The 22,087-nt window shown below is 41.4% G+C and overlaps 1 protein-coding gene across 1 annotated transcript; it reads left to right on the top strand.

Annotated features, from left to right (window-relative positions):
* Positions 1–563: 563 nt before the first annotated feature.
* On the top strand, positions 564–14,334 carry LOC143718615 (uncharacterized). The gene is made up of 2 exons (XM_077209637.1): positions 564–792; positions 13,038–14,334. The coding sequence occupies exons 1-2, from the start codon at positions 621–623 to the stop codon at positions 14,030–14,032; spliced, it is 1,167 nt and encodes a 388-aa protein (XP_077065752.1). The 5' UTR covers positions 564–620; the 3' UTR covers positions 14,033–14,334.
* The last annotated feature ends 7,753 nt before the right edge of the window (positions 14,335–22,087 follow it).

Raw genomic sequence — 22,087 nt, 5'->3', positions numbered from 1 at the left:
ATCTTGTGCGATGTCCTAATCTGCCGGGATCACACAACGTGTGCCGTGGTCCGTTAATGACACATCCGATTCGCGAACTAATGACTCCTTTGAACCGATTCACTTCAATGAATGGTTAAAACAACTGATCTGTCCAACACTGAACTCAAGAGACATAACAAATCGGAAACACTTTACAATAAGGCTCCATTTATTAAACTCTAGTTAACTACAGTAGTTAACATTCTATTAATATTAGTTTCTATGTGGATTTACTCCATGACAAAACCACCCCAGTCATTCTACAATGATTCACTCTTTCCAAATAGAGCTATTCAAGTCATCTGGTGAAATTGTTTTTATATCGCAATATATATCGCAGAAAAATAAAATAATCGCAATGTCATTTTTTACCAATATCGTGTAGTTTTTAGTCTAATCAGGTAATTTAAGTCCATTAACTCTCACTCTGACTGACTCTATTTCCAGTGAACTGAACTACTGAACTAGAGCTGATTGAGACACACTCAGAGATTTAGTGTGGATATATTTTTCATTCTGTTAATTATTCTCATCATAAACAGGACAAACACAGAAAAACTCCAGGTGAAGCGACCGAGATCCACGTGACTATTATAAAGATGGCGTTTATTAAAGAGGAGAGTGAAGACACGAAGATTGAAGAAACATTCAGTGTGAAAAATGAAGAAACCGAGGAACAAACAAAGATGGCGTTTATTAAAGAGGAGAGTGAAGACATGAAGATTGAAGAAACATTCAGAGTGAGAGATGAAGAAACTGAGGAACAAACAGGTTGGTTTCATTCTCAAAGCTGAACTCAGTCATTTGATCCTTATTAAAATGTCCAGCTCTACAGAACTGAATGATATTATTGAAGAGTGTCCTAGTTAAAGCGGTTTTAAATGGGTCATATAATGGTACATGCACTTTTACAAGTTGATTGTACTGAAATGTGTGTTGGCAGTGCCTGTACACAACCATCATATAATGATAAAAATCCATCCAGTGTTTTTGTTTTAATCTCCTTATATGTTTTCCCCTGCCTCAAATTGAGCCGTTCGATTTTGTGACGTCACTAAATCAGACGCCCCTCCCACGATTGATAATTGACAGCAGCATTTCAGCAGATCCCTGCCCTGACCGAGCTGTCATCGTAGTCCGCCATTGTTGATACGCTGGAGCAGAATGGCGTCTAAGCGATTGTGGTGTTCTGTTCTTGGCTGTAATAAGGAACACAGCAGTCATTTTAATGCTGAAGATGCAGTGGCTTAGTTTTATTAAAGGAATATTCCCAACGATCAACATAAATGCTTTTATGTTTGCGCTAATCATTTCTCACCAGACTGCTTTATAAACGAGGGTCAGTGTAAATCTGGTTTTGCTAAGAAGCTGGTCCTGAAAACAGAATCGATACCAACTATTCGTGTTCCTGCTGCACCTCCAGAAGAAGTGAGTGTATGTTTTATTAACCTTTAAATATTAATCTTTGCAAACTCTTGCACGCTTCACGATGAATGAGGCTAATGTTTACACTCAGGTCTCAGGGTATATTGCGGCATGTTTTCTCTGTAAAGTTACGACGTTCTCAATATAATTCATAATCCCACGTTAATCCCAACAACTAGTCACGGTTAATGTTTCAGGACTGACAGTTGTACCTAACACTGAGATAACGTTACGCATCACTGACAAGCCTACGTTTACCAAAAAAAAATTTTCAACATCAATCTGTAAACGGACTAGCCTATTCATCAGTAAACAAATAGCGTCTGTATCTCACTACTCTAAGTTACTCTGCCAGTACATAAATTACAAAAATAGATCAAAGTGACATTACGTTAACCAACCATTCAGAAACATCCTGTTCAAGCCTTAATTGTCGAACTTCTTCGGGCCGTCATCTTGTTTCCGGGTCCGACTCCGGTTCAAAATGATACGGTTGCACAGATGTGTCCTCAGAGGCTCCCGCTGCCATTCTTGTTGTCTCCGTGGGCGTGGCACATTAACGCATAATGAGGTATAATGAGCTGAAAAGAAAAAGACTGACATCTCTCTCTTTTCATACCGATTACATAAACTGAGAATATTTGTTTTTTAACATAAATTAATTCATTTAAAAGAAGAGAGTTCAAGCTTCATTATGGAAAAGTATTCGCGGAATTACACTTAATTTTCGGATGCGTTTCTGAATGGACTTCACTGACAGGAGAAGGCAAAACTAGCATCATGTTTATTTTTCTTTATTTGACTAAAAGCACAATACTTTGTTTATATTGTGAGTATACAGTAAAAAAATACCCACTTAACATGATCGAATGATGTATAACACTAACACATAAGATTAAAATCAACAGATTGTTTTGTAAGGCTGGTCCGAATACCATTTTTTGAGCTTCGAAGCTTCGGTAGTAATGAACATCGAATATTTGAAGCTTCGGGGAGAGGGGGCTGAACATATTCTTCTCACTAATAAAGGCAGGAATCTCTCTGTCTGTTTGCATTTTTATTATTTCGAGAACCGTTCATCCATCCGACTTCACAAGGGAGTGCAGTGTTCGCATTTGGTGCAATATAGATGGACACGCGAGACGCGAATTAATAAAATTCAGAATTAATAAACTTCTAGTAAGCTACAGAACAGCGCGAGCGGGTAGCAGCGCACCTCACGCGGGCAGGGTTTATATGCTCCGAGAACGGACACTCCACCAGTGATATAAAACACACACACACAGGTCTGTTAAATTAAGCAATACTTTTAAGGTAGTCTAGTATTTTCTGACTAACAAATTACTGACACAGTAAAGGGTAGATTTAAATAAAGAAAAACGAAATTTAAATAAAGAAAACACTAAATTTAAATAAGGAAAAACAAAATTTAAATAAAGAAAAAACTAAATTTAAATAAAGAAAAACTCAACTTAAATAAAGAAAAAACTAAATTTAAATAAAGAAAAACTCAACTTAAATAAAGAAAAACGAAATTTAAATAAAGGAAAAACGAAACTTAACTAAAGAAAAAACTAAATTTAAATAAAGAAAAACTCAACTTAAATAAAGAAAAACGAAATTTAAATAAAGGAAAAACGAAACTTAACTAAAGAAAAAACTAAATTTAAATAAAGAAAAATGAAACTTAAATAAAGAAAAACGAAACTTAAATAAAGAAAAAATGAAATTTAAATAAAGAAAAATGAAACTTAAATAAAGAAAAACGTAATTAAATAAAGAAAAAACGAAATTTAAATAAAGAAAAAAAAATTATATAAAGAAAAACGAAACTTAAATAAAGAAAAACGAAACTTAAATAAAGAAAAACGAAATTTAAATAAAGAAAAAACAAAATTTAAATAAAGAAAAAAAAAAGAAAAAAAAACGAATATTCGAATGTCAAATTTTCAAATCGAATACCAACCCCCAAAAAAAAGAAAGCATAAGCTATGTTCATCATGCGCACTTTGTGCATGACAGTTTTGTGTTGTGAACCTCTTGAATTCAAAGAGAATAAAATAATGGCAACAATAAGAAAAGAACAAATGTGCATCTTGTCACGGCATTAGAGTTTACACACAGTTCTGTTGTGTCTAATATGAATAGACCCAAACTATTCCCAGATATTGCCAGATAATCACTTTACCTCTACCATACTTTTAACAGACTTGGATCGTTTGTGATTCTGTCTGTCATCCTTTCTTGCATTGTCTTGAACCTTCACTTTGCCAATTATATGCTATATTGTCAGTAACCTGGATAGCCCACAGTTATTATGCTACATCATATCGCCTTCTACTGGATGTAAAATGCTCTGTAGTACATTTTGTCATTTTAGAATGTTAAGTTCTGCTTCTGTAGTTATTTTGGTGAAACTCAAAAGTAACACAGGAGTAATGTAACACATTACAATTCTGAGACAGTAATATTGTAAGGTAAAGAATTACTTTTAAATAACAGTAACAAGTAATCTATAATGTATTAGTTTGAAAGTAACTAGCACACCATTTGTTATATGTAATGCCATCATATTCTGAGCAGGCAGTTAGCTTACTTCGCTATAAATAGAAAAACCTGACCATATCACTGCTAAATACCTTTAAGTATTAAGGTCAAAATCATGTCTGACCCACTCCATATGTCTCCCGATATATTGCGCATTTTGTGATTCTATCTTACTCATGCTGTTACTTTTCATATGATTAACATAGATGAAATTAAAAAACAACATTATATCATTTAAACATATGAAACTAAATGCGTTTTCTTTAATGGCTACAACATGTAGAGTAGGCCTACAGTACAGACATTTGAGCGAACACATTTTACTGTAAACGTTTGGGGGAGGTGTGTGATTTTAGAATAATTCTCAGCGATCATCGAATATTATTTTGCTAGAAATGCCCATCCCTACCACAAATGCACTTTTTGTTCTGATGTTGGTGCTATTAGTTTCCCTCTTCTGTTCAGTGTTAACAGGTGAATTAGAACATGCGTTATAATTTCTTATTATTATAATGTTCAAAATATAATGCTCAGGTTAAAACTGAATTAATTATTATAATGCCCATGGTATAATGGCGAGGTTAAAATAGATATTATATTATAAAGTTTGTGATATTAGCTCACTTTGCAGCAAAGGCTCTGTTGGCTTTTATTATTTGTTTGACTACATAACAAAGAGTCTAATCTTGTAAAAGCATTACATTGAAAACATTGAAATGTCATAACAGTGTGTAATAGAAATGCAGTTCAAAATGGCCTTTCTTTAATTGCAAATGTTCTTTGAATATTTTATTTGTGAATGTAAATCATGTACTCCTACACTATACTCCTAATACATACAGTCGGCAACCCGTCATAGTTGGGGGGCGTGGTCGGCGTGGGGGAAAACACCGCGAACATCATGTGTATTTGAATGACAAAATGTCTTATTGCGAAGCATTGACGCCTGCCGACTAGGGATGGCGAAAACTAAAAAATTTCTTGACCGACCACCGAGCCTCATTAGCCGGTTAAAACCGGTTAACCGATTAGTATATATGCTACGCTATTTGAAATAACAGCCATCTCAAGCCGCGCCTGCAATTTCGCAACTCTGCCGCTCTGCCTCCCGCTCACACACACACACTGCCCCGGCGCCGCGCTTCCACTCACGTCACTTTTTTAAAATCCCCTACAGCGCGAAACATGAGTCCTGCAAACGCGGCGCCGAGGAGCTTGTATGTAATCGGAGGACAAATGGCTCCTTAGTTTCGAAATGGTTTGGGTACAAGGTGATCAAGGTGATTGGGTACAAAAATAAAGGCGCTAGTCTAGCGTTAGAAGCTCATTTGAAACATTGCAGCGGCTCATTTAAGAAAATGACAGCACCGAAGAGACGCCGCTTTAGTTTGACGTAATGCTAACAATAATAAAGAAAGATGATGATCATCATCACCTTAGGCTATCTGTTACCACTGAAATGTAGATGTAATGTATTTCCAAATCTAAGCCCATCTTATGTGGAATGTTGCCTAATAGACTGCAACACGATAAAACCAATGGATAAAACTGGCACCTTCAGAATGCGTAAAAGACGCACCGGTCAAGGCAGGTCTAACTCACTGTGTGCCTTCTAATAACGGACAGAACAACTCTTTTGTATAATTAATATTATTTATTTATTTTTCGAAAAGACAAGTGTCAACTTCTGTTAAGGGCAACATCTCCTAAACCATAACAGACAACGGCATAATCTTAATAATAAGATTAAATAAACGAAAAATTATTTTAATCTATGAACGAGAATACTGTAGCCATTAGCCAACAAACAGCTCACAGAACGGTTTGGCCATTAGTTATTCTTGTAAAATAAATGAACGAAAAACAAGTTAAATAGAGAATACTGTGGCCTACAAAATAGACTGTGGAAATCTTTAATGAATGCGTAAAGACGCCTTAACTTATTTTTCTCAGGTGTTAAGGGTTAGGCCCCAACCACTCTTACATAACAGAAAATATTGGCCTACCCCACTCCCCGAGTCAGTCACTTATTTTTATTCAAGAACACAAGCATGTCTACGTGCTCTGGGGTCAAGCGGGTACGCAGTCGATTAACCACAAGGCCCGCAGCGGAGAAAACCCTCTCCGATGGAACAGAAGTCCCGGGGATGCAAAGGTAGCGCTGCGCCAATCTTGCCAGTCTGGGAAAGCGCGTCTGGTTTGCCCTCCATCAATCAAGCGGATTGCTTTCTAGTGAGGGGCGACTATCTTTCACATACGTATCCACTTCCAACTGTGGATCCGTGGCATCGGCTGCGCTGTAATCATCTCCCAGTAGCAGACTCATTGCACTCTCCTTGTGGCTGGCTCCACTGGATGGACCCGCTGTCACAGCAGCATCATCATCTCCTCCTGCAGCACCAGGCTCTTCTTCCTCACCCATGTCCTCCTCAATAGCTGCATGCTCCACGTCAGCACATAGTTCCTTGAGTTTACCAAGCACTGCCTTTGTTTTTTCTCTTGATAAAAACGGGAGGTGTTTATGTCGAGGGTCCAGGGCAGAGGCAATCACCGCTGGCATTGCAACCAAGCGTTCGTTGAAGTCAACCTGTGACGAACAGCTGAATTAATGTCTATAATTAATTAATTCATAACACTTGATATTTCGAATTGTAGCCTATAACGCCCAATAGGCCTATAGCCTGTGTTCTACATTTATTAGGCTACAGTTCGTTCATTTATTTTCCGTTTTTATTTATTTAAATTTCGTTTCTCTTTATTTATTTTCCGTATTTCTTTATTTAAATTTCGTTTCTCTTTATTAAAATTGTTTCTCTTTATTTAAATTTTCGTTTTTCTTTATTTAAATTTCGTTTTTTCTTTATTTAAATTTCGTTTCTCTTTATTTATGTTTCGTTTTTCTTTATTAATTTTGTTTCTCTTTATTTAAATTTCGTTTTTCTTTATTTAAATTTCGTTTTTTCTTTATTTAAATTTCGTTTCTCTTTATTTATGTTCCGTTTTTCTTTATTGAAATTTCTTTTCTCTTTATTTAAATTTCGTTTTTATTTATTTAAATCTACCCTTTACTGTGACCGTAATTTGTTAGTCAGAAAAAATATTAGACTACTTTATTAAAAGTATTGCTTAAGTTTTTTTTATTATTATTGCTTAACAGACCTGCGCCAGAACAGCGTGCGGGCGCGAAGCGGCGCGCCTCACGCGGGGCAGGGCTTATATGTTCCGAGAACGCACTATAGTGATATAAAACACATGTTTTATAGTGAACTGTTGACACATGTTTTATATCAGTGCAGTGTCCATTCTCGGAGCATTTAAGCCCTTCCCGCGCGCAAGCTGTTCTGTAGTTTACAGTAACACAGAACACTCCACTCCCTCGTGAAGTCGATTGGATAAACGTTCTCGAAATAATCAAAATGCAAACACACAAACAGACATATAGAGATTCCTGCCTTTAGAGAGAATAATATGTTCAGCCCCCTCCCTCCGAATATTCGATGTTCATTACTACCGAAGCTTCGAAGCTCAAAAAATGATATTCGGACCAGCCCTATAGACAAAATTATAACCTACCTCCATGCGTTCACTCAATGACTGTCGAACCGTGGCCTTGAACTCTGCTACCCGTGGCCTGTCATCGGTGGCGATGGCCATGTGCTTATTAATGATGCTGAAGGTGATGGGGTAGATGTGGGAGATCGACACGGTCTTCTCAGAAGACATGATAGTGGTTGCGCATTTGAGGGTTTCCAGGACAGGTTTAAGATCAGCCATTATTGCCCAGTATTCGTCCTTGATCTCGAGAATTCTGGCATCCTGCAGCTTTGTGACGGTGCGGTCGGACAAGACGGCTGTCACTGCCCATCGCTGTTCGAGAAGCCTCTCAAACATGTCGAACACCGAATTCCATCTAGTTTTGCAGGACTGGATGAGCTTGTGTTTGGGGAGCTGCATCTGTTCTTGTTTGGCCTCGAGTGCTTTGCAGGCTACAGTGCTGTGATTAAAATGGCGAACTAGTTTGCCGGCTGCAGATATAACTTTATACACAAACAGCTTAAATGCGTCATTGATCGCCAGTTGTAGTGTATGGGCGAAACACGCAACTGATACCCAGTCCACCCTTTCAGGAATGTTGGCAGCCACTATGTTGCTCGCGTTGTCGTGGACACATGCGACCACTTTACCTGTCATTCCCCAGGCATCTACCGCTTCGTTTAGTGTTGCAGCCAGGTTGTCAACGGTGTGTCTGCCTGGCATACTTTTCGTGAGGAGTACTGCTGATTTAACCTGCCAGACCTCGTCAGTCCAGTGGCAGGTGACTGTCACATAACTCTCTGTGGTTAGTGCTGTCCAGCAGTCCGTCGTGATGGCTACACATCTGGCACGATACAGGCGCGCTTTGAGCTCATCTTTTTTCTTGACAAAGCGCTCTTCAATGCGCGTGGTTATGGTCTGTCGAGACGGGACTGTGTAGTTGGGTTCAAGGAATTGCATAAGCTCTAGAAAGCCCTCACCACTTACAAAGTCAAGGGGCAGCATTTCTTTTTCAACCATTCCGCATATCTTTTGGGTAATAGTCTCTGGGCGCTGTTTGTCACATTTCCTACCAGCTAGCATAGATGACACGGTAGGTTGGCTTTGGCTACCTTTCTCACCCGAAGAGGCTTGCGGGTGTCGCGTTTTCAGGTGATACATCATAGATGATGTGCTACTACTGTATTTAAGCACTGTATCACACAAGTTGCAACTTACATCTGTGTCATTCTTTTTGGTGAAATGGTCCCACACACTACTTTTCTTTGCACGCTTCATCCTGTCGTCTGCCCTCTAACCTCGAGTGTTTTAGCCTGTAGCCTTTACTTTTCGCAAACCTTGTGAGCGCGCGAACCCAAACGCTGTGACCTCGCGCCAAATGTTTTTATTGGTTTATTAAGTACAAACAGGCGAGTTATGCAAAATTGAGGGATTTGTTCACTTCACACAAAAATATCTTGGAATGAGATGGCTAACTGTAGTAGCGTTTAGTCCACTGTCTATAATTGCCTAATTTAGGGATCACTTTTTTTTTTAACCGACTACCGACAACTTTGATCGGTTAACGTTGAGACGGTCAACCATCGGTCAAACGGTCATAGGTTAACACCCCTACTGCCGACCGGCAACGATATATTGCTAAATTAACTGCAATAGGGTACGATTGCCCATATTTAATTAAAAACTGGGTAAATGACCCGACCAAATGGCCGGAGGTGTCGTTTCCAGACATATTTTGCTATCTGGTTGAATCTCCATGTAAGACATTGCGGTAGCTACCGGTAACATTAGCCTATAACTCAATCATATGTTGCATACAATAACTCCATAAAACCTTGCCACTTACCGATTATACGTATGCTTCACTCCAAACTATTAATGCTTTTGAAAAATGGCGATCAGTAGTACGAAGTTGTCGAGGGACTGTGCTGACAGTTTCACGGCTGGCCTATCAAGCCAATCTTCAGCTGATAACGCTAATGTCAATGAGACATCCCTTATGAAAAACAACCATTGGAATCTTGTAGTATTTTAGGATAAAATATTATAGTAATCCTATAGGTTATGTCTAGATTATATCAAGTGTTTCTTAGCAGACGCGTTTTCATGCGATTAGTTTAGTTTCGACACTAGGCTATATAGTTTTGCTTAAGGTAGAATGATAAGGGTAATTATATATGCATGCCATTTTCTGAAACAACCTTACACAGTTTTGATAACGTTAATAATGAACACAATGTTAACGTAGCCTACCTGTGATGAAATGCCGACTGCACACATACACATGCTTAATCTTGGGATTCCACAACTTCCCTTGATTATCCTCTCGCCTAATTGCTTGTAACCATTTTGTCCTCCTTTCCGGTTCTGTGCGTTTATTGGGAATGATGTAGAACTTCAATTTATAATTTTTTTTAATATTGGCAGTACAGAAAACGACACAATAACTCTTCAGCATGATTGTCGCGTGTATTTTCAATGAGCGCCAAGGCAATGTTTTCCCCCACGGGCTAAATTCACATCACGTGACAGGGCGTTCCCGGGGGCGTTCCCAGACCAACCGACTATCTATAACAAGAAGGAAAAAAATGCTCTTAAACTGGGTGTGTGACAAGCTATGGAAGAGGGTTTGGCCGAGAAAAGTTTTTCAGTCAAAATAATTGTTTTATTTTATTTAACCCCTGATATTATGACCAGAGGCGGATATTAAGTCTGCTGTTTAAAACAAATAAAGAACCAATGTATAAGAAGCTTTACTATGCGCAAACAGCGGGACACTCTGTATATTCATGCAATGTGCTCATGTCAAAAAATTCATTCCAGTTTGAAGTTTCCAACATATAAACGCGCACATCAACTCAATCCCTTTATTTAGTGTTCATGTAAACACTACATTCGGATTTAACAATCAGAATGATATCAGTCCGATTAAAAAAAAAAGGTGTGCATGTAAACACTACATTCGGATTTAATAATCAGAATGATATCAGTCCGATTGAAACAAAAGGTGTGCATGTAAACAAAGGCATTGTTAATTATAAGTAATATCACTAGTTTTTTTCGATGTGCTTAAAGGGTGGGTTGCACCCAAACAGTTTTTCTCTCTCTCTCTTCTCCATAAATAAATCTAGTCACAGAGCTACTGTAACGGACTTTCGGTGTTGGAAATCCATTTTTCTTTTGCTGAAACTTACTCATAATTTTGGAGAGTGTGGCTTATGGTTGCTTATCAATGCCAGGCACTACTGGAGCTCCCAACTGCTTTGGAAAGGAGAAAGCGGCACAACCAAAGCAACTTACAGTTGAAGAATAAAACAAGCGATTCATCATCAGAATACAATACGGATATGAACCAATGTCTAGAAGTCCTACAGAGAAATACACAGAGGTGTGATGTGGGCTATCTTGGGCTTGGGCTCTTGGGTCTTGAAGACAAGGTGTGCTGCTGTGTTTGAATCATCATGAGAGGGTGGACAGAAGGATCGGATGATTAACAGTGTTTTAGATAGATCTAGCAGAATGAGGACTGGTGATTTGGACACCGTAGAGCAGGGTTCCTCAAATCCGGTCATGGAGGGATGCTGTCCTGCAGAGTTTAGCTTCAACCTTGATTTTCTAGTGATCCTGAAGACATTGATTAGCTTGCGCAGGTGTGTTTGATCAGGGTTGGAGTTAAACTCTGAAAGACATTGGCCCTCAACAGCAGGATTTGAGGAACCCTGCCGTAGAGTTTTAGTGACTGACAGCAAGGTAGTTTTGGTTGAGTGGCCGCTCTTAAATCCTGAATATTTTTTGTCCAGCTGGTTGTTTCTGTGAAAGGAAAGGTCTCACCTGTTTGCAAACAACTCGTTAAAGTGTTTTTGCTATGAATGGGAGGAGATAGACAGGTCTGTAATTTTCTTTTTTGTAAAGTTTTGACAGGTTTTGTAAAATTCTAAAGAGAATTGTCTTTTGTGTTTTTTTACGCAGTGAGTCTGCTTGAATGCAGTGGGGTAAATGCCTATGCAGAGAGATGGGTTGATGTGTGTGAGTAATGACAGTGTGGCAGTGTAGGAGAGACAGCTTGTAGAAGGTGTGAGGGTATGGGGTCAAGAGGGCAGGAGGCAGGAGAGGACAAGTTTAGAGACGACTTTCAATGTATGAGGGGAGAAGGGAGAGAGAAGATGGACCACAATGTGTCAACTTGATCTCAGCTGGATAAATGAGAAATGGCATGACACCAAGGCGGTCATCTTCCAAATTTGGTTGAATTCTATCCGCTTCCTCGCCGTCTCATTGATGAAGTCAGGAAAGAAGGATAAGATCCGCTCTGTGCTTCACAGGTTAAGCATCCCTTGCACCTTTCAGAATAGCCTGAAATAGTCAGGCGCTGCTAATCAAATGCCTTCGATTAATCTATCATCAGCAATTGTGAGCACCTCTATAAAAGAAGTTTTGTCAGTTTGGTGGTCTGAAGCATTCAGATGTGTGTTAACACAATGCCAAAGATGATCTTAGAGAAGCAATTGTGGCTGCCCATCAATCTGAGAAGGGTTATAAGGCCATTTCCAAACAATTAGAAGTCAATCATTGTACAGTGAACAATTGTACAGGAGAAAGCTTCTCTCTAAAAAGAACATGGCAGCACGGCTTAGGTTTGCAAAGTTACTTCTCAACAAACAAGACTTTTGGAAAATTGGGTCGCATTCACTAATAATTCTGTGGATTATTTTGTATTCAATTCAAGGCACTACTTTACTGGTATTTTAAACAAATACGGTTGTTGGTTATTTTTATATCATTGCTTTGTTTTACTCGTGTTGTTCTGCGGTGCTCTCTCATCTTTGAGTGTTTTGCTTCCAGGTTTGGTTGGAGAGTTGTAATTTCACCTACCAGTGATGTTTAGACCATTGTGATGGGTCAATCCAAAGTTATAACAAACATATTCTGCTTGCTCCCTGACAATAATATTGCCCGTTTTCTTTTAATAAATAATTACATGTAATTACTGTGTGATGACTTTTTGGTCTGATGGTTGAGCGGGAAATTTGTCCTTGTTTCTTTCTTTTTTTGCATCTTGACCTTTAACAGGGGCCATCAACCCTGCTCCTTGAGGGCTACCATCCTGCAGAGTTTAGCTCCAAAATTGAACCAGCTAATCAAGGTGTTCAAGGTATAACATGTGGGTGTTTTAGAGGAGGGTTGAAACTGAAGAATGCAGAAAGGTTGCCCTCCAGAAACAGGGTTGGCTACCTCTGCCCTAGAAGATCAGTCTATAATTAGTCAAACTGTTTTTTTGTTTTACAAATGGTTTAACTGCCGGCTTGATATTTTTGAGACATGCCCTAAAGCAAGTGAAGAGTTAGCAATATTGAGAAGTGTTCTCAGATTACATGTGACACCCCTTATAGTAGCTTAGTAGGTATAGGATCTAGTTGTATGTTGGTTTTGATGCTTTACATGTTTAAATGTTTTGATGCATGTTGCTTTGTGCCATTAAAGTTGGGATAACTTGTATTTGTCTTTTTTAGACAGGATGGCACTGAAAGAGGAGACTGAAGTACTCAATGAAATTGAAGAGAAAGATCAATGTAAGAATCCTAATGATTTCATAACTGGAGAAAAATCTTTCAGTTGCACACAGACTGAAAAGACTTCCTCACGAAAAAGAGCTCAAAGGGCAAAGAATAGAAGTCACTTCATCTGCGAACAATGTGGAAAGAGATTCAGTAGAAAAGGAAGCCTTAATGTCCACATGATTATTCACACTGGAGAGAAGCCTTTCACATGTCCTCAGTGTGGAAAGGGTTTCAATCAAAAAGGAAGTCTTAAACTCCACTTGAGAATTCACTCTGGAGAGCAAACCTACAAGTGCCCTCAGTGTGGAAAGGGTTTCAATCAATTAAGAGGCTTTGAAACCCACATTAGAATTCACACGGGAGAGAAACCTTTTACGTGTCCTCAGTGTGGAAAGGGTTTCAATCAAAAAGGAAATCTTAAACTCCACTTGAGAATTCACTATGAAGAGCAACCCTACAAGTGCCTTCAGTGTGGAAAGGGTTTCAATCATTTAAGAGGCTTTGAAGCCCACATGAGAATTCACACCGGAGAGAAGCCCTACACCTGCAAACAATGTGGGAAAAGTTTCAATGTAAAAGGAAATCTTCATCGGCACATGAGAATTTACACTGAAGAGAAGCCTTATACATCCATTCAGTGTGGAAAGACAATCGTTCAAGGCAGGAACCTTGAAGTCCACAAGCGAGTTCCCACTGGAGAGAGCCCTTTTACCTGCAAGCAGTGTGGAAACAGATTCACTCATAAAGGAAGCCTTAAAAGGCACATGAGAATTCACACTGGAGAGAAGCCTTACACCTGCCCTCAGTGTGGAAAGAGTTTTTATCAAAACGGCCACCTTAAACTCCACTTCTTGAGAATTCACTCTGGAGAGAAACCGAGAAACCCTACTTGTGCATTCAGTGAGGAAATGGTTTCAATCAAACAGGACACTTTAAAGACCACTTAAGAATTCATACTAGAGAGAAGCTTTTCACCTGCCAACAGTGTGGACAAAGTTTTAACCGAAAATAAATCCTTAACAGGCACATGAACATTTACACTGGAGAAAAGCCATTTGAGTGTCGTAATTGTGAAAAGATGTTTAGATATAAAGAAACACTTAAGTACCACATGAGAATTCATGTATGAGAGAATTGTTTTATGTCATCAGTGTGGAATGAGCTTCACAGACATGAATCATCTTAGGAATCAGATGATGTCAAATTGATTAATTACATCTAACATAAGTTTTTGTGTTTATAATGTGTGTGTGTGTGTGATATATATATATATATATATATATATATATATATATATATATATATATATATATATATATACACATATATATACACATATATACAAGCGAATGCCACTAGACGGCAGTATAGCATGCAGGACAATTAGAGGGCCTACTACTGTACAATTAGAGTGACACACCACAGCCACAATAACACTGTATGATAGATGTATCGCTTTGAAGTTCGCTTTTATTTTAAAAATTTTATAATCAAAACTTGCTTACCATGTCAACAACTATCTGATATTCCGATTCTCAAATACATGTGAGTTTGTTTTATTGTTTAAAACTTATAGAAATTATTTTGATCTTGATCTTTTACGTAAGATGTGCGGCCCCATATTTATTTGCACCGCAGTTCAGAGAGTCCTGTCAGTCGGATTTACAACACATTAATTCATCAGTTTCTCCCGAAATACATGTAAGTAAGTGGCCGGTGAACTGGGAGAAAAATAGAGTAAACTTTATAGTTACTTACACTATGTGTGTGTCTGATATAAATAAAACATCCGCAAATTATATTTGAATAGATTGTTATTGCTGCTTCCATAGACAGTGTATTTTACAAAGTCTTATGTACTCTCAGGGGCACAGAAATAACGGAGGCAGAGCACCATGGTAGGGGTATAAAAGCACTTTGATCGAGCTGCATGCACTTTGCAGAATTTGAAAAAATTGAGACCACCACCAGTCACACAACTGGAACTCATCAACATCCAGTGTGACAGAACTTTGAAGGAGAAGTTTCAGAAAGCACTAGTTAACCAGTTTTATGCCTCACTGTTATTTTACGCGTTTTTGAGTAAAGGGAAACATCTGTTAATGTTTAATGTTCAGTTATGTTTGACATTTAAAAGAGTTATGTTGAAGTAGGGCTTATGGTTAGGTTGTGAATAACTGCATGTATTGATACTCTGAAGCATGTTGCGTTCATTGAGCAATAACTTTGCTATAATTCTAGTGCAGTAACAAGTTTGTTTCTGTGCTGAGTAGCATACAGTTTTTTTAATTGTAAAATAAATTTTAAAGTCAAATATAAACAGGTTATTGCCATTCAGTCTTATTCACACACTTTTGAGCGTCAACTTAAAATAAAACAGCATATTTCACAAAAAAATATTAAATTCATTGTGTCATAGACTAAATAATTTAGGGGATTTTACATGATTTATTCAGGTAGTGTCAGGGATGTCTGAAGGAAGGACCCAAGAGCGATAGCAGATTAACAATGTCTTTAATGTAACAAAGGAATGCGCCTCGTAGGGCTAGCAACAGAAAGTCTCTCATTAAATGCTGCAAACAATAGAGAAGTAACCCTGGGCTGGGCTGGCGGGTCCCGGGGTGACAACGAAGGAGAAAAGCAGAGCCACTACAGCAGCGGTATGGAACTCAGGTAAGGAACCCGTCTCTTGTCTTCAGTAGCAGGGTAACTGGGCAGATAATAGCTTTAGCGAGCGAACAATCAGAGAATCAGAAATCAGAATCAGAATCAGAAAGAGCTTTATTGCCAAGTGTGCTTGCACACACAAGGAATTTGTTTTGGTACTGAGGCTTCCAGTGGACATATACAAATACAACATGAAACATAATACTACAAATTATAAGAATAAAAAATAGAAATATAAATATATGAGAATAAAACTATCACAGTTGGGTTTAGTCAGAATAGACATTTTCAGATTTACAGATTATGAACCTATTTACAGTGTTTTGAATATTATAAATAAATAAATCTACATATAAGTATCACCTGAGTTGTGGGATATTGCACTAAACAGTGGGAGTATTGCACTTACAGGCATATGCCTTGGGAGGAGTGTTAACTGTTCAGGAGGGAAATGGCCTGTGGGAAGAAACTGTTCCTGTGCCGAGATGTTCTTGTGGCCAGTGATCTGAGTCTCCGTCTTGACGGTAACAGTTCAAACAGGTGGTGCCCAGGGTGAGTGGAGTCTGTGATGATTTTACCTGCTCTCTTCCTCACTCTGGAAGAGTACAGGTCCTGGAGGTTTAGCAGGGGGGCACCAATAATCCTCTTCGCAGTCCGGACTGTCCGTTGTAGTCTCCTGATGTCTGATTTGGTAGCTGAACCAAACCAGACAGTGATGGAAGCGCACAAGACAGACTCAATGACGGCTGAGTAGAACTGAATCAGCAGATCCTGTGGCAGGTTGAACTTCCTCAGCTGGCGAAGGAAGTACAGTCTCTGCTGGGCCTTTTTCACAGTGGAGTCAATGTGATTGTCCCACTTCAGGTCCTGAGAGATGGTAGTGCCCAGGAACCTGAATGACTCCACTGCTTCCACAGTGCTGTTCATGATGGTGAGTGGGGGGAGTGCTGAGCTTTTCCTCCTGAAGTCCACGATCATCTCCACTGTTTTGAGCGTGTTCAGCTCAAGGTTGTTATAACTGCACCAGGCAGCCAGCTGTTCAACCTCCCGTCTGTAAGCGTACAGGGAGAAGAGCAGTGGGGAGAGAACGCACCCTTGGGGAGCACCTGTGCTGATTGTGAGTGTCTTGGATGTGTGTTTCCCCAGTCTCACTCGCTGCTGCCGGTCCGTCAGGAAGCTGGTGATCCACTGACAGATCGAGGATGGTATGGAGAGCTGGGTCAGTTTGGCTGTGAGAAGACCAGGCATGATGGTATTGAAGGCCGAACTGAAGTCCACAAAGAGGATCCTTGCATAAGTCCCTGGTCTGTCGAGATGTTGCAGGATATAATGCAGTCCCATGTTGACTGCATCATCCACAGACCTGTTTGCTCTGTAAGCAAACTGAAAGGGATCCAGCAGGGGTCCAGTGATGACCTTCAGGTGGGCCAGCACCAGTCTTTCAAACGACTTCATGACCACAGACGTGAGAGCGACAGGTCTGTAGTCATTAAGTCCAGTGATTTTGGGTTTTTTGGGGACAGGAATGATAGTGGAGCGTTTGAAGCAGCAGGGAACTTCACACTGCTCCAATGATCTGTTGAAGATCTGCGTGAAGACCGGGGCCAGTTGGTCAGCGCAGGCTTTTAAACAAGCAGATGAGATGCCGTCTGGGCCTGAGGCTTTCCTAGTCTTCTGTTTTTTGAAGACTCGGCTCACGTCCTCCACACAGACCTTAAGCTCAGGTTGGATGGCAGGAGGGGGGAGTGATAATTGGAGAACAGGAGGTGATGCTGAATGTGTGAAGTGCAGATCAGACCGGGTGTGTGGTGTGAATGAGGGCTTTTCAAACCGGCAGTAAAATGAATTTAAATCGTCAGCCAGGTGTTGATTGTCCACAGATCGAGGGGATGGTGACTTGTAGTTGGTAATGTTCCTCAGGCCATTCCAGACTGATGATGGGTCGTTGGATGAAAACTGGTTTTTCAGTTTATCAGAGTAGTTCCTTTTAGCAACTCTGATCTCCTTTGTCAATCTGTTTCTGGCCTGGTTATACAAGATTTTATCCCCACTTCTGTAAGCATCCTCTTTGGCATGACGAAGGTGTTTGAGTTTCCCAGTAAACCATGGTTCATCATTAGTGAATGATAAGAATGTCCTGGTAGGAATGCATGTATCCTCACAGAAACTTATATATGATGTTACAGTATCTGTGAGCTCATCCAGATCATTGGTAGCAGCTTCAAAAACAGTCCAATCAGTGCAATCAAAGCAGGCCTGTAGATTCTGCTCTGCTTCATTAGTCCATCTTTTTACAGTCCTTATTCCAGGTTTAGCTGATTTCAGTTTCTGCCTGTAAGTCGGTATGAGATGAACCAAACAGTGATCAGAGAGCCCCAAAGCTGCCCGTGGGACGGAGTGATATGCATTTCTTATTGTGGTGTAACAGTGGTCCAGTATATTACTGTCTCTGGTGGGACATGTAATGTGCTGTCTGTATTTTGGTAGTTCACGGGAAAGATTTGCTTTGTTAAAATCCCCAAGAATGATTAAAAGAGAGTCTGGGTACCTTTGTTCCGTTTCAGATATTTGTTCAGCCAGCTGTTGTAGCGCCACGCTCACGCACGCGTCTGGAGGGATGTAAACATTCACGAGAATGAAAGAGGAAAATTCCCGAGGCGAGTAGAAGGGTTTACAGTTTATGAAATGTGCCTCTAAATTAGGAGAGCACATCTTCTTCAGTGTTGTTACATCTGAACACCAACTTTCGTTAATGTAGAAACACAATCCACCACCTCTCGTTTTCCCCGTTAGCTCCGCGATGCGATCCGCTCGGAACAGCTGGAAGCCCGGCAGATGTATTGCGTTGTCCGGTATGGCTTCACTCACCCAGGTTTCAGTGAAGCACAAAGCAGCAGAGTTTAAAAAATCCTTGTTAGTGTGGGTGAGGAGAAGAAGTTCATCCGTTTTGTTAGGAAGGGATCGGAGATTCGCGAGATGAATGCTGGGGAGTGCAGTGCGCAGGCCGCGCTCGTGGAGTTTAACCAGCGCGCCGGCTCGCTTCCCGCGTTTGCGTCTGAACGCGCGTTTGAACAACAGCGCTGCCCCTCCGACGAGAATGTCCAGCAAAACGTCCGAATAATCAAAAACTGTAGAAAAGGTTTCTGGTGTGTGTTTCCTAATGTCCAGTAGTTCGTCTTTGGTGAAACTGATAGGAAAAGAATGACTAAACGCAGAACAAACGAACAAAAACAACACAATAGCTGGAGAGCTCCACACCGAGGCAGCCATCCGCGGCGCCATCTTGGATTTTTTTTCTTTTTTTTTTTTTTTTTCTTTTTTTTTTCTATGCAGAAGCCTGCAGAACAGGACAGGACTTCTATGCAGAAGTTCTGCAGAAGCCTGCAGAACAGGACTCACCAAACAAGACAGGACAGGACAAGATAATCAGGTGAACAGTCAGACTCGTACGCAATCATAGATAATAATCTGGCAAAGGAGAGGTGGAAGAAGGAACAAGAAGTAGGAAGACTAATCAGAGGTAAAGAGGTAGCAGGTGAGAAAGGAATGAATGCAATAGCGATAATTGAAGAGAGGGCTGGCGGAGAATGAAGAGAGTAATAGTAAATGGGTGTGTCTGCACAGAGTGTGTGTGTGTGTGTGTGTGAGAGTGAATGAATGAATGAAAGATAATAGCGTGTGTGACCAGAAGAGGGAGACAGAGAAAGGAAGGAGAATACCAGGATCATGACAGTACCCCTTCCTCAACGAGCGCCACCAGGCGCACCCGAGGATGGAGCCTGACGGGAGCGGTAGAAGTCATCAATGAGCGAGCGGTCCAGGACGTCCCGGGAGGGGATCCAGCTTCTCTCCTCAGGACCGTATCCCTCCCAATCGACCAGAAATTGATGACCGCGGCCTAGAGGACGGACATCCAATAACCTGCGAACTCTATAGAAGGGAGAACCCTCAATGCGAATGGGATGAGATGCAGGACGGGTCGGGGCGCGTATGACAGGTTTTACGCAAGACACGTGAAAGACTGGATGAATACGTTGGAGATTGGGAGGTAGTTTAAGCCTGATAGTGACAGGACTCACGACCTTAGAAACACGAAAAGGTCCAATGAATCTGGGGGCCAATTTGCGAGAAACGGACTGTAACGGGAGGTTAAGGGTGGAGAGCCACACCCTCTGACCACAAGTATACCTAGGACTCTTAACGCGGTGTTTATTAGCAGCTCGACGAGTGAGAGAACGAGAATGACATAACGCTGATCTCACCCTTCTCCATGTGCGTCTACAGCGTCGAATAAAAGCCTTGGCCGACGGGACACTAGAATCAGAGTCTTGGGACGGAAAAAGCGGCGGTTGATACCCAAGACAATAATGGAAAGGAGACAGGCCGGTGGCGGAGGACGGAGCAGAATTGTGCGCGTACTCAGCCCAAGGAAGCTGTTCAGTCCAAGACGCGGGGTTGCGGAACGCAAGACTGCGCAGAATGCGCCCAATAATCTGATTAGCGCGCTCGGCCTGACCATTAGTTTGCGGGTGAAAACCGGAAGAGAGACTAGGGGACGCACCGATTAGTCGACAAAATTCTTTCCAGAATTGAGAAGTGAACTGGGGTCCCCTGTCAGAAACGATATCAGAGGGAAGACCGTGAATCTTGAAGACATGATCGACGACCGTCTGTGCAGTCTCTTTGGCGGAGGGGAGCTTAGGAAGAGGAATAAAATGAGCGGCTTTGGAGAACCTGTCAACGACCGTGAGAATAACAGTATTTCCCCCCGAGGAGGGAAGTCCTGTTATAAAATCGAGCGCGATATGAGACCACGGACGGGACGGAATAGGAAGCGGCCGGAGAAGTCCAGCGGGCGGTGAATTACTGGGTTTGGTCTGGGCGCAGACAGAGCAAGACGCAACGAACCGGCGGATATCACGTTCGCGGGTGGGCCACCAAAATCTTTGGCGGATAGCCGCAAGCGTTCCTCTTACTCCGGGATGAGCAAACAGCTTAGAGGAATGCCCCCATTGCAGAACGGCAGAGCGCGCAGCGACTGGAACGAACAACAAATTCCTAGGACACTGAAGAGGAACGGTGACAAGGGAAAGAGCTCGTTTGACTAGTCGTTATATTCCCCAGATGGAAGCTCCGAGGACGCATCCCTGAGGAAGGATCTCTTCCTTAACAGGGACCTCCCTGGGGGAAGCGAACTGGCGAGAAAGCGCGTCGGGCTTGAGATTCTTCGAACCGGGGCGATAAGAAATGGTAAAATTGAAACGGCCAAAAAATAACGCCCAACGAGCTTGACGGGCGTTAAGACGCTTAGCAGATCGGATGTATTCGAGATTTCTGTGATCGGTCCAGACTATGAACGGAACGGAGGAGCCCTCTAGCCAGTGACGCCACTCGCCCAAAGCTAAACGAATGGCCAACAGTTCGCGGTTACCCACGTCGTAATTGCGTTCAGACGGTGTAAGGCGGTGAGAAAAATAAGTGCACGGATGGACCTTGCCGTCAGTGGAAAAGCGTTGGGAGAGGATGGCCCCGACGCCCACCTCTGACGCGTCCACTTCGACGATGGATTGGTTGGAGGTATCAGGAGTAGTGAGAATGGGAGCGGAAGTAAACATAGACTTGAGATGATCAAAGGCTGTCTGGGCAGCCCGAGACCACTCAAAACGAGACTTGACGGAGGTGAGTGCGGTTAGGGGCGCGGCTACCTGACTAAAATTGCGGATAAACCGTCTGTAAAAATTCGCAAACCCCAGAAAACGCTGAAGAGCGACGCGAGAGTCAGGCACCGGCCACCCGGTAACAGCCTGCACCTTAGTAGGGTCCATGCTGATCCCCTCCGCCGAGATGACAGAACCGAGAAACGTGACAGACTGGGCGTGAAACATGCACTTCTCTGCTTTTACAAACAAACTATTCTCTAGAAGTCGTTGGAGAACCCGTCGAACGTGCTGGACGTGCACCTGGAGAGAAGGGGAGAAAATCAAAATATCATCCAAGTAAACGAAAACAAATATATTGAGCATATCTCTCAAAACATCATTCACCAGGGCTTGAAACACGGCGGGAGCGTTGACCAACCCGAACGGCAAAACCCGATACTCGAAGTGCCCAAGTGGAGTGTTAAACGCAGTTTTCCACTCGTCTCCGTCCTTAATGCGCACCAAATGGTACGCATTGCGTAAATCCAGCTTTGTGAAAATCTTTGCGCCCTGCAGAATCTCGAAGGCGGATGACATAAGGGGAAGTGGATAGCGATTCTTCACCGTTATGTCATTCAGCCCACGATAGTCAATGCAAGGGCGCAAAGAACCATCCTACTTTTTCACAAAGAAGAA

This window comes from Siphateles boraxobius, unplaced genomic scaffold, assembly GCF_051911475.1.
Source record: "Siphateles boraxobius isolate OS27281-9 unplaced genomic scaffold, OSU_SipBor_1 61, whole genome shotgun sequence".
In the NCBI taxonomy this organism is placed as follows: Eukaryota; Metazoa; Chordata; class Actinopteri; order Cypriniformes; family Leuciscidae; genus Siphateles; species Siphateles boraxobius.
Note: the sequence above shows the minus strand (reverse complement) of the source record. Positions and strands in the feature narration are given on the sequence as shown.